This window comes from Rousettus aegyptiacus, unplaced genomic scaffold (assembly GCF_014176215.1).
Source record: "Rousettus aegyptiacus isolate mRouAeg1 unplaced genomic scaffold, mRouAeg1.p scaffold_m13_p_17, whole genome shotgun sequence".
In the NCBI taxonomy this organism is placed as follows: Eukaryota; Metazoa; Chordata; class Mammalia; order Chiroptera; family Pteropodidae; genus Rousettus; species Rousettus aegyptiacus.
In genome coordinates this window covers 23,104,205-23,120,355 of record NW_023416292.1, presented here as the reverse complement: position 1 = coordinate 23,120,355, position 16,151 = coordinate 23,104,205, and the positions used below count along the sequence as shown (strand labels likewise).

General features: G+C 63.9%; 1 protein-coding gene across 1 annotated transcript in view; it reads left to right on the top strand.

The window, feature by feature from the left end:
- Positions 1-16,151, top strand: part of LOC107502473 (nitric oxide synthase 1 adaptor protein) — a 70,525-nt gene that overhangs the window by 29,062 nt on the left and 25,312 nt on the right. Inside the window, exon 2 of the mRNA XM_016129705.2 lies at positions 3,484-3,555. Coding sequence (XP_015985191.2) covers positions 3,484-3,555 — 72 coding nt within the window. The remainder of the gene's footprint in view (positions 1-3,483; positions 3,556-16,151) is intronic.

Here is a 16,151-nt window from a genome sequence, read left to right as displayed (position 1 = left end):
TCAGAATGTCATCTCCAGAAAACAGGTCATCCCCATCTCCGAGGGGCTGGTCTGGCGCGGAGGCCAAGGTTGTCCGGAAACTACAGAAGTGCCCGAGTCTGTTGGCGAGCCTTCCTGGCCGTGAACTCCTGCTCACCTGGGAGACGAAGCCACAGATAAAACTGACAGGATCACGTCGTGTCGCGGTCACCCAGCACAGCTGCATCTTCCTTCTGGCGTTTTCCTGCTGGGCGCCGACGGCAGAGAAGCGGGCGCCAGCAGTCAGACGCCTCTCCCTGTCCCCCTGGAGCTGCGCGTAGGTTTCAGGCCAGAGGCTCCCGGCAGGGACTCCTGCGAGGTGGCCCGGAGACCCAGCAGGGTCCTCCTCATGGAGTGGGGGGCGCTGGGAAGTCCCTCGGCAGAGCGGTCTCTCCGCTGCCATCTGCGGTCACCAGGATGACTGCAGGCGTCCGGCTGAGGCCCAGTCAGGTACCTGGGGAACCGTCAGGCTTGGGGAGTCTCTCGGGATGGCACAGGGCGGGCAGCCGACTGGTGCTGGAGCCCGGGCGGAATCCAGCGCTGAGGCGGCTGCCAGCCCCTCCTCTTTGCGGGGACTCTCCCAGGAGCACATGGGGGAACACGCGTTCAGGCTCGGACGGTCCTGGGCAGTCACGTGTGTTTTGCGTGTCTCCGTGTGCCGGGACCCGTGCGAGGCATGGTCACCTAGGGATGAAGAGGCCCCGTGTGTACCGAGCGCACACGACGAGGGAAGGGCGGGGGGCCGTGTGTGAGCGTCTCAGCTCCCAGGGCTGTGGGGCCGCAGCAGGAGGTGGGGGTGGGGAAGGGAGCTGTGGATCACAGGGAGGAGGACCGGCGGAGGGTGGCGGGGCCTCCTGTGCACAGGGTGGAGCGGCGCAGGAGGCCTTGGGTGTGCGCTGTGTGCTCGACGACCTTCTGCCCGATGGGGAGGCCGGGCCGCAAGCCGCAGCTGGACCTGCGGGCCGAGCGGGCCACGCGGAGGGCTTCGGTCATCGCCGCCAGAGCGCTGCGGGCGAGCACGAGGCTCCTACACGAGGGGCCCAGGCGCATGTGCACGTGAGAGGCCGTCCAGCTCCCGGTGTGGCGGGGCCGTGGGGGCCGGCGGACGCGGGAGGGGAAGGCTCTGGGATGGGCAGTGGCAGTGCGGGTGGAGAGGTGGAGGACAGAGAGTTGACAGGTCTCGGTCACTAAGTGGCCGTGATGGACGAGGGGGCAGCTCTTCCAGGGTGACTCCAGGCTTCAGGCTTGAACGGGCAGATAGGCTGTGAATCCACAAGAGAGGGCGGGGAGGAGCGTGGCCTGGGGGCGGATGGGGAGCGGGAGCTTCGTCTTCCGAGATGTTCACGCGGTTCCCAGGCACCGAGCCCCTGCACCCCGTGCCTGCAAAGGGGCAGAGAGGGCAGGCCATTGCCGCATGGCCCCCTGCCCCTGGGCATTGGCCTTTGACTGAGGGCAGGGTTCTGCCTGGTCCCTGGAGGAGCGACAGGTGGAGTCTTCGAAGGCTGTCGGCTGGACAGGTGGCCGAGGTTCAGGCCTGGGAGCCAGCTCTGTAGTCTCTCTGAGGAGGGGGCGCTGCCCTAGGTGCCGCTGGGCCAGCGTGGCCAGCGGGGGAGCGTGGCTGCGGGTCTGGTCTCAGACCGCGCTACGCTTTGCCGGCCTCAGGACGGAGCCTTGAGACGGGCCGAGGTTCGTCGTGGAGGTGGCAATGGGGTGGGGTGAGCACGCAGTCAGCAGTTAACTGTTCACACACACGCACACACACGTGCACTCACACACACCCACACACTCACACTGATGCACACTCACAATGCACACACGTGCACACACATGTGCACTCACACACACCCACACACTCATGTGATGGCTGAGGAACTGTGAGCCTGAGGCCCATTGCGCGGTCAGTTCCGCCCCCGCCGGCCCCCCGCTCCGGGTTCTGGGAGGCAGCGTGCAGCGCACAGGGGGAGGGGACGCCCCAGCTGGCCTGAGGGCCTCTGACGTTGGCCAGTCCTGAAACTGGGCCTTGTGTCATTCCTGCTGAGCAGGTCACCAACGTGTTGACACACTGCGCTGGGCAGAGCTCGAGAGAAACTCGGGGTACAGTGACATCAGGCCGCACCCTTAGCTCTTGGGGCCTCGTTTACCCGAGCAGCCCCCAGGCGCTTTGTCGGCACGTGAGCTGCGCCCACCGCCCGTGGGGCCCTGGCTGGGCCGACGTGGCTCCCCCAGCTGCTGGGACCTGCCGGGCCGTGAGCCGCACAGACTGGGGCGGAGGCGGGGGGCGGAGGCGGGGGGCGGCTGGCGCAGTGCTTAGCCTTTGAAGCCCTGCTCGCTGGGGCTGGCCTCAGCTCCTGCTTCAGGAAGGAGCTGCTGGTCCCCAGGCGCAGGCAGCGGTGCCCGGGCCCTTCCCGGCTTCTGTTCGCCTCCCTGCTGGGTGCTCTGCAGGTGCTCTGCCGCGAGGTCCCGGAGAAGCCTCTGGGCCATGTCACATGACCCGTGTGTGACAAGGAGCGGAGACCCAGTGGCCGCCGCGGCCCAGGGCGGTGTGCGTGAGGGCACGCAGCATGAGCTTGGTGCACGCCGGCCTCTGCCTTTCTTGTCTGATCTGCCGAGGACCCATATCGAGATGATCGAGCTTGTGACCGGCACTCCCACCTGCAGGAATCCAGCCCCGAGAGCCACGTGGCGGAGCTGACGGGCGCGTAGCCGAGGGGGTTTGTAGCAGTGACGGGGGGCGAGGGCCCGTCTGTGCGGGAGCCGTCCAGTGGCACGGGCGGCCTGCAGGCGTGGCCGCGAAGGGGCCACGCTGCATTTAGAGCAAAACAGAGCGAACGGGCTGCAGGGCAGCACGACCGGAAGGCTGGCGGCCCGCGCGCTGCGTGCGCCCGCGTTGTGCGCCCAGCGTCCCGCGAGGCAGCGGTCAGATCAAACACGGCCCTGCGTGTCATCCGGCTTTAAAAATAAAAGTGTGATCAGGTTAAGTTTTTACTAACGTGTAATTAGTCCACTTCTGTCCGCTCAGAACGTATTGAAGTGTGTGAGCTCTCCGGCGTCTCGGGCCAGCCCCGTGACCCGCCGATGACTTAGGAAACGTGTGTTCCCTTTGCTCTCTGCTCTTGGAGTGCTTGATCACAAGGAAGGCATGTTTGCGTGAGGGACTCCTCCTCCTCGCGGCTGATCTGTGAGACCCCCCACTGTACAGGCGAGGAGCTTGACGGAGAAAGGCAGGGGGTCTTGCCTCGTGTGGCTGGGGGAGCCTCGCACCGAGCCTTTCAGATCCAGACCCCACGCAGTGATCTCCTGTTTAGTTGCTTTTTACAAAGCTGGTAGTAGTCCCCAGCAAGGCACCTGTGGCTCCTGCTTTCTTCATCTGTGCGATGGGGGGATGCCCCGGGTGCCCTCGGTGGCCCTTCCGCTCGGGGGCACTCGCCAGGCCGCTTCTTACCCAGCGTCTACTTCTCCCCGCAGTACGTTGGGAGCCTGGACGTGCCGAGGCCGAACAGCAGAGTGGAGATCGTGGCCGCCATGCGCCGGATCCGGGTGAGTGCTGCGGGGCCGCGGGGCCGCACCAGCTCTCGGCCCCGATGGCTGCACGACGGCCGCACCTGGCAAACCAGGGCCCGCCCCACGCTGCAGGGAGGCCATCCCCAGCTGGGGGTTGACCTTGACTGGAGGCTAAGTTCAGAGGGGGGTGATGGCTGGAGGGGTTACTCCCCCCCCCCCCGTCTGCTGACCTGCTCCTCAGACTGAGATGCAGCCCCAAAGTGAGGGAGGGTGTTGACGTCTCTCCTTATTCAAAGACCAGGAACAAGGTTTGCTAATCAGGTATTAATTGGCTCAAAACATTAAAAACAGTAAGGCCATTTATTGTGGTGTGGAAGGTAAGATTTACTTGAATTTGAAGTACAAGCGTGGATTCCAGCAGCAGGGTTTCCTCGGCATCCCTCTGCCGGGTGTGGGCGGGTTCGGGGGGGATGAGGGTCGCCACAGGAGCAGAATGAGCAGGGAGGACATCGCCCTTCACAGCAAAGGAATTTGCCCTTGGGTAGGAACGTCCTTAGATTTGCGCATTGCGAAGGTAGCTTTGCGGTGGGCGGATGGATTGCGATGACTTTTTGGAGGGATTGGGGGTGGCTGGATGGGCCATCATGGGTGTCGCCTGGTTGGGGCTCCCTCTCTAGAGGAACCTCCGGCTGTCCCATCCCCCGTCAGCCTCGTGGCCATGTGACCTGCTTCCCGTGCTTAGTGAGCAGCTCATGAAACTGGAGGGAGCGAGGCCTCGGGCAGCAGGCCGTTCGGTCTGCCGGCCAGACGCTTGTTCAGACCGGGCGGTTCTAACGGCGAGGATCTGGGCGTGTGCTCCGCTCCGACCCCCCGGTTCTCTGCTCGGTCCGGGCTAGTTTCCTCTCTTCTCGCCCCTTCAGAAGCTGTTTTGGCTGTAATCACAGTTGTCAGGAAGTAGGCCATGGGCTTCTGTGTAAAGGGCTGTTCCTGACTTTGTCCTTTTGTGTTGGACGGGGCGAGGCTGAGGCTGCGCAGGGCGCAGTGGCGTTTGGGCCACCCGTGTGGGCTCACGGCACGCAGGCCTCCCAGCCCGGCCAGGGCAGGGCCTGGTCCCTGGGGGGTGGCAGGTACCGCGAGGATCACCACGTCCTCCTGTGAGCCACGGGCGTGCGCTGCCACGCCCCTCGGGGGCCAGCCGCGGTCCTGGCTGCCGCTCGGTCCTGGCTGCCGCTCTGCACGGGCCGGGGAGGCCCCCGGGCGGCCGCTCGACGCGCACGTGCTGGTGTGGGCCGGACCGGCTCCCGCCCCTCCCTGACCTGTCGCCGCCGGTGCCGCCCGGCGTGGGAGTTCTGAGCGTGGCTCTGCCTGCTCCGCCGTGGGGGCGGCGTCTCGTCAGGGACACGACCGACTTCTCTGACGCGAACTCCTTTACTTCGAACTTATTGGTTGTATGATTTGTGTTTCGTTTATAAATTTGCGTAAGACCTGTATGCATAAGTAGTTTCTGTCTGGTTCTATGTCTCACGTGTTAAGTGGCATTATAACAAGCACGATTTGCCAACACTTTTCTTGGTAATAGCTTTATTGAGACGTGACGCACATACCATGTGATTCGCCCACGTTAGAGTACACAGTTCTGGTTTCCGGTGCATTCACAGCGTCGTGCAGCCATCATTGCGATCGATTCGAGAACATTTTTGTTGCCCCCTCAAAGGAAACCGCTGTTCTCGGCCCTCGCCTCCTGGTGCCCCCGCCCCAGGCAAACAGCAGCTTCTCTGTCTCTACGTTTCTCCGTGTTTCCTGACCTGGCTCTCATTAGGTAAATGGGAACCTAGCGAGGTTTGTGGAGCTTTGCTTCTGTGGTCAGTGTGACAGAAGTCCCGTGACTCCCGCCCTTGGCCAGGTCCACACGGCGCCTCGCACCTCGCGCCTCTTCCCACGCAGCCCTCAGCCCCTGCGGCCGGCGCTTGCTCCGCAGCTTGTCGGCCACCCTCTCCTGCCTGGGCGGGCACCAGCCCCGGCTCTGTCCTCCCTGAACCCGCCTGAGGACTGCAGGGCCCGGCCGGCTCCAGGAGAGCAGCGGGGGGGTGGGGGGGAGGAGACAGGGTGCAGGCAGGGCTTGGCACGGCGTCTGCTCCGAGCAGCAGTGCCCATGACGGGGTCCTGCACTGGGCCCCGCAGTGCGACAGGGCCTGGCGGAGTCGGCCCCCACTCTTGGCCCCCGTGAGATTTCCTCCCAGCATTCTGCGCGCCTGCAGAGCTGGTGCAGCTCCCCCGACAGCAGGCGGCGGGAGGGGTCCCCCGAGTGAGGCCCTGTCTGCCCCATCCCCTACCCTGCTGTCTGTTTCCGGCCCTCCCGTGGGAGGCCGCTGCAGACCGCACTCCATGCAGGGCCTGGGGGCGGCCCCTGCACAACCCCGGCCTGCTGCAGGCCGCCGCCCAGGTGCCCCCTGGACTCTCGGTGTGTGCTTTTGGATTTACTGAGTTGCTTGAGGGTCTGTGTTTGGGCTGGCGGAGGAAGATAAGGGAATTCCAGGAATTCTTGCTGCTTTCTCCCAGATAGCTGCCTAAACACCCTGCCTTCCCCCACCACCCGCCAAGAGGTAGGGGCAAGAGGGAGTGGGAGCCAGCGCATCGCCCCTGTAACCGACCTCTGTGTTTGCCACTGACTTCAGATCCTTCTGAAGGAGATGACTTCCTGGCCCGTTAACTCTAGTAGCGGTGGTGACAGTGGTCACTGTAACTGTCATTCGTTCATCCTGGGTAGGACCCGCTCCATGAGAACGGGGCTTCAAGCCCGGCGTCTGCCTGGGTTCTGGGTTCCATGTGTGTGCGTGTGCGCGCGTGTGTGCGCGTGTGTGCACGTGTGCGTGAATCCCGGCAAGTTCACCTGCTCTTGCAGTGGGCACCGATAAACCCCTGGCCTTAAAAGCTGGCCCAGCTCCTTATGTGCCGGGTACAGTTGAATAGACGGGTTTTAACATTCATGAAATTTGTGGCTAAGTCGCGTAATTCTAGGTTTCAGGACAATCGCAGTAGATGGTCCTAATTGCTTGGTTTGCCCACTTGAAATTAAGGACTGTGACTTCTCTCTGCAAACGGATATCAAGTGGGATGCAGATTGCGGCCTCTGTCCTGGGGTCCGGAGGGCGGCCGGCGTGGTCGGCTGGGCCTCGGGGACAGTGGCCGAGGCGGGAGGCCGGTCCTGGGGTCCGGAGGGCAGCCGGCACAGTCGGCTGGGCCTCGGGGACAGCGGCCGAGGTGGGAGGCCGGTCCTGGGGTCCGGAGGGCGGCCGGCGCAGTCGGCTGGGCCTCGGGGACAGTGGCCGAGGCGGGAGCCAGCCGGCCCTGGGGCTTGTCACCACGTGGGACCGTAGGGAGCCTGTTTCATGTCCTCGGCTTCGGCCCTTCCATCTGCGACTTGGGAGGAACACTCAGGGGCCCCCCGCCCCTCCCCGCGCCGCCCCATCTGGGAGGAGCTGGGGCGCGTCTGGGGCAGGGGCTGCGGCAGGCCTGTGTGTGCGGCGCACGTGTGCACAGACACCCACACGCGGAGACGTGGCGGTGTCCACCCTGGTGGCCCGTGAGGTGACATGGAAGGAACGCCGACCCCGGCCACCACGGGGGCCGAGCCGTCGCCCCGGCTGCTCCAGGGAAGAGCACTCGCGAGGCAGCCGCTCATCTGCCTGCGCGTCGGAAGGCCGAGCAGGGGCAGAAGGGCTTTTCGGGGGTGTCATACGTGGAACTGGGGGCCCCGGAGGAGCGGGAAGGGGGCGACGTGGGCCTGGAGCTCGGAATGAGGTGGGGCTTTTATTCAGCGGGCCCGGGAGGGACATGCACGCGGCCTCTCCAGGCCGTTTCCACGCGTGAGGACCACTGTTTTCCTGCTCCATGACTGATCGGAGCTTTGACTTCCGTGGTCGGTCAGACGTGTGAGGTGGGGACCGGCCCGCTCCGGCTGCGAGCAGTTCGTGCTCCCCGGCTGCACCGCCTGGAGGCTGGCGGGCCAGTCAGCTGCCCTCGGGGCGGGCTTCTGCTCGGCCTCTCCTGGCCTGTGGGCTGCGTCCTCACCGCGTCCTTCGAGGCGGGATCCTGCAGGCGTTTGCCGTGCGTCTGGCAAACTCACTCAGCATAGTGGACTCCAGGCTCATCTGGGTCGTTGCAAGTGGCAGGGTCTCCTCTTTAAAAGTCGGGTGATACTCCATCGTGTGTGTCGCACACACCACGCACATGCACACACCACACACATGCACGCACCACGCTTCTTGTCCACTCCCTGGTCCGCAGAGGCTTGGCCATTCCCTGTCCTGTCCACCGCGAATGGCGCTGTGACGAGCGTGGCCCACATGTCCTCACGGTGCTGGTCCTCTCTCCTTTGGGTGGACGCCTGGGGGGGGCGGGGTGCCGGGTCACAGGGTCGTTCTGGTTTTAGTTTTTTGAAGAACCTTCATAGAGTTTTCCAGAATCGCCGCACTGATTCACATCCCCCCCAGCAGTGCATAGGGGTCCCCTTTCCGCAGCCTGGCCGGCACGTCCGTCCTTGGTAACAGGCGAGGCAACACCGCACGCGGTTGGGGGTTGCAGTCCCGGTGAGCAGTGACGCCGCGCGCCCGTCCGCATCCGACTGTGCGTCTGACGCGTCTGGCCAGGCCCTTGCCCTCTGCCCCCTGCGCGACTGGGCTTCGTCCCGCGGCCGGGCGCGGGGCCCCTCGTGTGCCTCCGACGTCGGCCCTCGTCCCGTGGCTTGCGAACGCGTCTCCCGGCTCACAGGCTGCCTCTGCATCTGTCGCTGGCTCCTTCGCTGTTCAGAAGCGTTTTAGTTTGATGTGGTCCCATTTGTTTATTTTTTGGTTTTGTTGCCTAAGCTTTCAATGTCTTATCCAAAAAAAATCATCACTGGGGCCAATGTGAAGGATTTTTTCCCCTAATGTTTTCTTCTAGGATTTTTATGGTTCCAGGACTTATATTTAAGTCTTTAATCTATTTTCGGGGTCCAGTTTTACTCTTTTGCATGTTCTACGGTTTTCCTCACACCTCTTATTGAAGAGTCTGTCCAGTCCCCATTGTGCGCCCTTGGCTCCCGAGTCGAGACTCGGCTAACCATCCGTGCCGGTTTATTCCCGGCCTGTCCTTTCCGCTCCCAGGGCTACGCGCCCCTTCCCGCCCGGCCCGTGCACTTTCGATTACTACTTTTCAATATGGTTTAAACCAGGAAGTGTGTAGCCTCGGCTTTGTTGTTCTTTCTCGGGCTGCTGCGGCTGGGGTCTTCTGTGGTTTGGTGGTTTTGTCAGTTTCTGAGGCACCCACTCCGAGGTCCCCGAGGAGCGCTGCACAGCACAGCGGGCAGGGCCGCAAGGCTCAGCAGTGTGCCGCGGCGCCGGCCGCTGGCCGAGGCCGGACACTGCCCCTCGGAGGTCTGTCCCTCGGCAGTGCTGAGTTCCGGTGACCCGCCGCTGACCCTCGCTCTGCCTAGCCGTCTCCGACCGTCCTGAGCAGGGTGCCTGCAGCAGGCAGCGGTGTCCAGGAAACGTGGGCGTGGGGTGTCTGGGGGATCAGGCAGAGCTGCCAACTTTGCGGAACCTCGGCATAGCTAAGGGACGGGAGTCCCCGGAAAACCGTGGCGTGGCCCCTCAGAGGGGACGTGGATTTCCGATCCTGACCACTCTCGTCTCGTTCCATGCATACTTGAGTACCTGGCGCTGGCTCCGGACCCAGAGCCTTGCCCCCCTGATAACCGGCTCCTGTCTCCCCCTTATCTGGTGGGAGCTGTGCTGGGAGCTGCCCCTCAGGAATTTTTGCATTAAGGGAGGAGCCTCCCCCACGGACCCTGTGTGGCCGTTTTGCTGACAGGTCGCTGCAGGCGGAGTTGCTGAATCCACGGAGCGAGGCCTCTCGCCCCCGCGGGGACCACGTGCCCTGGGGAGTGAGGCACCCACCGCCCTCCTGTCCTCACTGTTGATTTTGGATGACATTCAGTTGCCCAGCCTGCGGTCACACCTGACTGACTGGATTGTTTTAAATTCCCCTGTGGACGGATCAGGAGCCTCCCAGACTTGGGTCGGGCTCTCTGGAGTCGGTCCCAGCCGGGCAGGTGCGGTGCCAACCGTCCTGGCCTGTGCCAGGGCATTTGCTGTCAACCCCGAGCCTGGCGCCCAGAGCGGGCATGCCCCCCGTGCTGCTCGGAGAGGCCGCCTCTGTCCCGGGGCCTGAAGCCTGGTCGGCGGCCGGCTCGCTGCTCCCGCAGGTTAAAGCCGTGCCTGTGGCAGTCGCCGTACCGTCTTTCCGCATCCTCTTCGTGCAGGCCTGCTTCCCGGACTCCGCTGAGGCCTGAAACCCCGCCCGGCGCCGGGCACTGCGGAGGGGCCCTAGACGTAGGAGGCGTGTCCTTGCCCTGCGGGACCCAAAAGAACAGACCCACTTGAAGCGTCAAAAGGTGTCCGAAATGGCTTTCGTCGAGATGCCCAACGTAGGAGCCGCCTTCTCCGGTTGCCGTTGCCGTAGTGGCCGGAGCCTCCTCTCTCGTGTCTTCCGGGGATAGGCCCTGGACCGTGGCTCCTTAGTTCACCCCTCTACGCAGGAAACGCCGGTGGACCGCCCGCCCTCGCCGGCGACAAGGCGTGCACGGCGCGGCGTCGTGGGAGAGGGGGCGCACGGCCACACTCGGCGCCTGCCGCGCTCAGCGCCGCAGGGATGGGGGCGGGGGGGGGGGGAGCAGCGGCCGCGGGGCTCGAGTCCCTGCCGCGCCCCGTCTTCCGCTCAGCGTCTCGCTCATGCTCCCGCCTCTCGGACGCTGGCGGCCCCCTTCTCTGCCAACCATCTTTAATTTTTCGAGCCGTGCTTCGTCAGCCGCTGCGGCTCCTTGGCCGTCCGCCGTGTGTGCCGCCCCCCGCCCTGTGTCCCTGAAGCGCCTCGTTGCGCTGCGAGGCGTGTGGGGCCTGAGACCGGCCGGAGCCCGAGATGGTGCGATCGCTCCCGTTGCACTTTGCACGCGGAGCGAAGTGAGAGCGGCCCCTTCGAGTGCAGTTATGGGATTTTCCGCTTTGGACTTGGAAGTCCAGTTTCTGGGCCCCCTCCCAACCCAACCCCACACTCCCCAGCCTTTAGGTCTCATACCGAGAAAGCAGAGAAACTCAGTTGACAGGGAGACGACTGAGGATGAGGACGGTCAGAGCAGGTCCCTCCCCCACACAGGGGGGGGCGGGGCGGCTGCTGAGCAGGGCGGGCAGGCCTGGGGTCAGGCCTGCCGAGCTGCGTGCTGGGAGGAGGACCTGGGAGGGGCGGGCTTCTGAGTCAGAGCACAGAAACAACTTTAATAAGAAGCTGAGGTTAAGATCAGGGTTCAGTTGACCTGTGACTCAGATTTCTGGGAAAAATTTCTAATCATGCTCACAATTGTTTACATAAAATACTTTATGAGTCATCTATTAAGCTCACCTGTTTTAGTAGTCTCAGGTTAGTGGATGGCACATAGGAAATTATTAAAATCCCTGGCCTCACAGCTCAGATGCCTGTCGGCACTGCAGCCTATTTGCAGCAAAAAACCCAAGGAAACTCAGGACAAGGTCGAGCGAACGCCTCAGCCCTGGACACGATCACGTGACGTGGGTTCCGCGCCCAGGGAGCGTGCCAGGCCCCCGGCCAGTCTCCTCTCTACCAGAGTCACTCGGCTGGAGGCATCTGCAGCTCACTTTTGGGGAGTCTGTGTAAACAGTGACTTTGATTTGTGTCCCTGGCACTTCACGATTCGCAGGTTCACCAGAGTCATTAGCAGACTTTGCACCCTCACACCTTCCCTTCAAGGCCTCAGAGTGTTTCTGGGGGCAGAGAAAACCGCATAGGCCTTTCCCAGTCCTTGGTGTACAGGCGGGGGCACTGGGGACCTGTCCAGCGCAGGGGCGCCCTCCCCAAGCCGGACGCGTCCCGGATGGTTGTGGATGTTTGTGGCCGGCGGGAGGCAAGGCGCTGTTCGAGGGCCACGTCTCCTCTGACGTCCGCAAACTCACCCCTTCCCCAGGGACCGTGGTAGGCAGAGGGCCAGGGCCAGGGCCAGTGCAGACGCGGGACGTTATTTGGTTTTTCAGGCGGTGGAGCTTTGTGAGCACAGGGTCTTCGGACTGGAACCCTGGGAGCCACGAAAAAGGTCGAGAAGAAAACTGCGTGTCACGCAGGTGGCCGCAACGCTGAGAGGGACACCCCTTCTGGGGGGAAGGGTCGCTTTCACAGACGGAAATAAAACGTAGGAGTGTGCCGAGCAGAAGGCGGCGGGGTCCTGGGGGCCCGCCCCGTGAGCTCGGCTTTACGGGGAGAGGTCAGGCGGAGGGGAGAGGAGTTGGGGCGACTGTCTGCCCATCTTCGTTGCCGGGGGATTGGCAGGACTCCTCCGCGTGGTTAGGCCGAGGCCGATGGCGCTTCCAGGATGGGACCACAGGTCCCGAGCGACCGTCTCAGAGGGAGGCCAGGGCTCCCGGCTGGTCAAAGCAGAGGAGTGAGCATCCGAAAAACACGGTTCCGCATGAGTAAGGTCGTAGGTCGTTTTCCCCTTGGAAACAGCCCCCTCCTCCTGTGGATCTGAGACCTGGAGCCCAGCGTGCTGGCCGGCCCCTCCCACCAGCTCGCACCACTCCGCCAGGTCGCCCCTCTGAGCCGGCGTGCTGAGTGCCAGCAGGCCTCGGCCCCTCTGCCGGCGGGGCACCGTGGGGAGTCCCCCACGCCCGTCCGCCTCAGGCTCCTAGGGTCCCATGGGCACCGTTACCGCACGTCCCCTTGTCACACGGTAGTGATTTCCAAGCCAGTGTGTTGCACGTTGGCTCCTGTTTGCATGACCTTTCCTTCCCTCCCCGCGCCTCCCGCCGCCCGGTGCTGCCCTCGTAGGATGGGAGCTGAGTGAATGTTTGTTGAATGGAGACTGGCGTGGCACTCGATAAGCTCATTGGTGGGGTAGGCCCTGCAGGCGCTCCCCACGTGCAGCACGCTCGGGGTGCGGGAAGGGGGGCCGGGGGAGGCGCGCATCCCTGTTCCTGGTGCTCCCTGCGTGCGGCTCAGGGCGTGGGGGCGTGGGGAGGGGCGGGCGGACATCCCTGTTCTGGGGAGCGGACGGCAGGGAGCAGGGGCCATGGTACTGAGGCGAGCAGGGCAGTGGGGGACACAGGGCCGTGGGTCAAAGCCCGTGGACTCCCCTTCGGAGACTTACTCTCCCTCATTTCTCACTGTATCCAGGGGGTCCCTCAGGAGACAGAAACCACACCGGTAATTGGAACACGGAAGATTGACGTAGGCAGTAATTAACTAGGAAATGAGGGCCGACCTCTGGGAGGGGCGAGGAGGGTTTTAGGGAACACAGAAGCGGCCTTAGGGTCCAGGAGCCGCGTCCAGGGAACGAGTGTCCCCAGGGTCGAGGCGCAGACCTCCTGGGAGGCTGTGTCTGGGCCGGGCATGGAAGGGAGTGTTGGTGGCAGCAGGCCCCGGGGGTGGGGTGCATGCCACCTCCCTCCCTTGGCAGGAAGTTGCCTGCTGGGCAGCAGAAGGAAGAGCAGAAGGCAGGGGTCAGGAGAGCCCCGCCCCCCCCCCCCCCCCCCCCCCCCCCCCCCCCCCGCTCTGCCACCCAGTGTCCTTTGAGCGCCCTCTGCTGACAAGACCTGACCAGCTGGCTGGGCATCAGCCCTTTGGCGCGCTCAGGCCGGTAGAAATACGATGCTTGTCACAGGTGTAATTTAAAAATTACTAGTAGCCACATTAAAAAAGGAAAAAGAACCAAGTTACATGAATTTTAATAGTACATTTCATTTAGCCCAGTATATCCGGAATGTTATTTCAATATGTAATCAATACGAAATGACCGAGACGCCTTTCATGTTCTGTACCAAGTCGTCACCCAGCGTGTTTTACCTGCAGCGCACGTCCGTCCGCTCCCCCGAGCCGGACGCCCGGCGCTCAGCTGCGTGCGGCCCGCGGCACCGCACTGGCTGGCGCCCTGAGCGGTCCAGCTCCAGTGTGGAACGCTGGTCACGGCAGCGTGGATCCGGAATGGAGAGTCGTAGTTGATAACCAGCAATGTGACCACAATATAGAATGTTATGTATAATTAAAGCCCCCCACGCCCTGCGGGCCATGCCAGGCCGCCCCGCCCCGTGTCTGCTGCTCTCGTAGGCGGTGGCCTCAGGGCCGCTGGCCGGGGCCCTAGGGCCCATCACGAGGGCCAGGCTCTGACCCTGCACAGGGTGAGGGGCTTTCGGCTGGTGCCTTTCCTTAGAGGCTCCTTCCTTGAGATGTCATCGCGAATCACCCGTTTCAAGTGGGTAGCTCCGTGCTTTGCGGTATATTCAGAGCTGTGTCACTGCAGCAGCCAGGCCTGTCCCCACTAGCCAACCCCCGACTTCCCTGGGCTGCCCAGCCATGGGCAGACACCCCGAGCATGGAGTGGGTGTTGCTCGGTTCTGCGTCACCCCACCGGGCAGCGGGCTGTCCGGACTGCGACGTGCGAGGTCGAGCTTCGGGAGTGTGGCCGGGGACGGGGCTCGTGAAATCGCGCCTCTGCTGCCGAGAGCCTCCGCGGAGGTTTAACACCTGTCCGGACTGCACACTCGGGTTTGGGACCCGAGGCTGGCGCCTCGGACAGTTATGAGGACATCACAGTTTTGAGGAGGGCACTGTGCCCACCGTTGGGAATATGTGAAGGTGAACGTTCAAAACTTTTAAAACTTGTCAACCATCGTGACGTTAGACCCTGGGGGCTTGATTCTGAGCGCGTTCCTCTCGCGGAAAGCTTCTCTTAGCTAAGCTGAACTTGAGCTTGGTCGCAGCCGTCTCCCACAGGAGACACGGTTCTGTCCCCTGGACTCGCTGCATGTGTCACAGACAGCAGGCCCTGCGCGCCTTGGTTTCAGAGCCTCCCACGCCAGGAGCCTCGCCTGGCGCTGGGCCACGCTGCGGCCACAGCGAGCCCCTCTCCCCCGCCTCTTCCTGTGCTCCCTCCTCCCTCCACCTCCGCACCTTCCTGGGGCCCCTCCTTGCCCCTGCACCTTCGTGGGCCCACGAGGCCTCATCAAGGCTCAACTGTCAAAGGAGTTCCTGGTTTATGGCTCAGCCTCTTGGGGCACGGCCAGCAGAGCAGAAACGTGCCCCATGGGGAGATCAAAGCCATGGTGGCTGGGCCGATGCACTCTGCTGCCCGGCTTAATTAAGACCAGGCCCGAGTGTGTGGCCCTGTGATTAAAGGAGACAGGCAGTTACAGAAAGGTGGTGGCGAACCCCGTTTCCTGGTCTCCTGGCGGGGTACGAGGAGAACTGGCCCATCTCACCACCCTCGGCTCGAGCATGTTTCCACGTGTGGGTCCTGCACACGCACACACACGCATGCGGTCAGATCGGCTACATGCATGACAGAGATGTCGAATGCGAGAGCTGGAAGGGACATGGAGGTCATCGGTGCTGACCGGTAGAGACGAGAAACGGCGCAGAGGGCCCCGCATGCGCTCCACGTCCCTGGGTTTTATTGATTTGTTATTTACGCAGCACTCGGTGGGCGGAGCCCCGCCCCCTCTCAGCTCAGGGGGCGTGGCCAGCGCGCTGGTCTGTCTGCGTCTAAGGCGCCAGCGACTCTGCCCGGGGTCCACGCGACAACGGGCTGTTGGTGGATGAGAGTGAAAACGAGGCCGGGAGAACTGAAACGTACCCACGCCGTCTGTTACTAAGCAACGCCCGGCGCAGCGGACAGAGCGTGCAGTGACGTCGCTAGCGAGCACCGAGGGGACTTCGGCTTCGTGCGGGGGAGACTGACGTGCGCTCTGCAAACTCCAACCATCGCTGCTGTCAGTGTCGGTCTCGCCCGGGAATGGGAGTCCTGGCCGTCTCCCCGCCTGCCTCTGGGGGCGAAGTGGGACGGCGGGGGCCCGTGGTGCCCGGCCGGGCTCAGGCGGGGCGGGGCGGCCCGGCACCGGTCCGCGGGCCAGCCCGGGCCGGCCGCCTTGCCACGTGGGCGCTCGCCCGCGCTGCAGTGCACGCGCTCAGCCCCGCCCGACTGCAATCGGGACCGGTGCGTGAGGTCCCAGGAGAGCACGGGGTTGGGCACAGGATCGGGGTGGGTGGGTGCGGCCCCCGCGGGGAGCACGGGCGGGCTCCGCCCTCACGCTCCATAGTAGCCGTAGTAGCTGAGGGCCACCGAGGGCCACCGAGGGCCTCGCTGACTTCCGGGATTGGTGGGGAGGGGCAGGCGGAGTGGGTGAGAAAAGGCGAGATTACGTGCTGCTCTGGGTGACACCGCCGTACACACATGCACGTGCACACACACGTACTTGCATACACACACACGTGCACATGTACACACGCAGCGGGCAGGACAGTGGCCGGATCACCTACCTACCTGGCAGGCGTGGCTGTCACCGTGGAGCCCGCTGTTCCGTCCTCAGGCTGGGCGAGTTGTCTGTTGGTTTAGGCCTGACACCTGATTCAGCCGTGTGCCTGTGCTGGCTGTGCTCGGGCTGGTCACGAGTGGTCGTGGTGGCAGATGGGACTGAGATGAGGGGCGAAGGCACGCCAGGCTCCCCGGGGGCCCAGCAGGCGGGTCAGCGGGGAGAGGGGCACAGGAGCTCGTGGGGCTGAGGCTGGCGGTGTGGGCCGGGCACATTCCCAGCAGA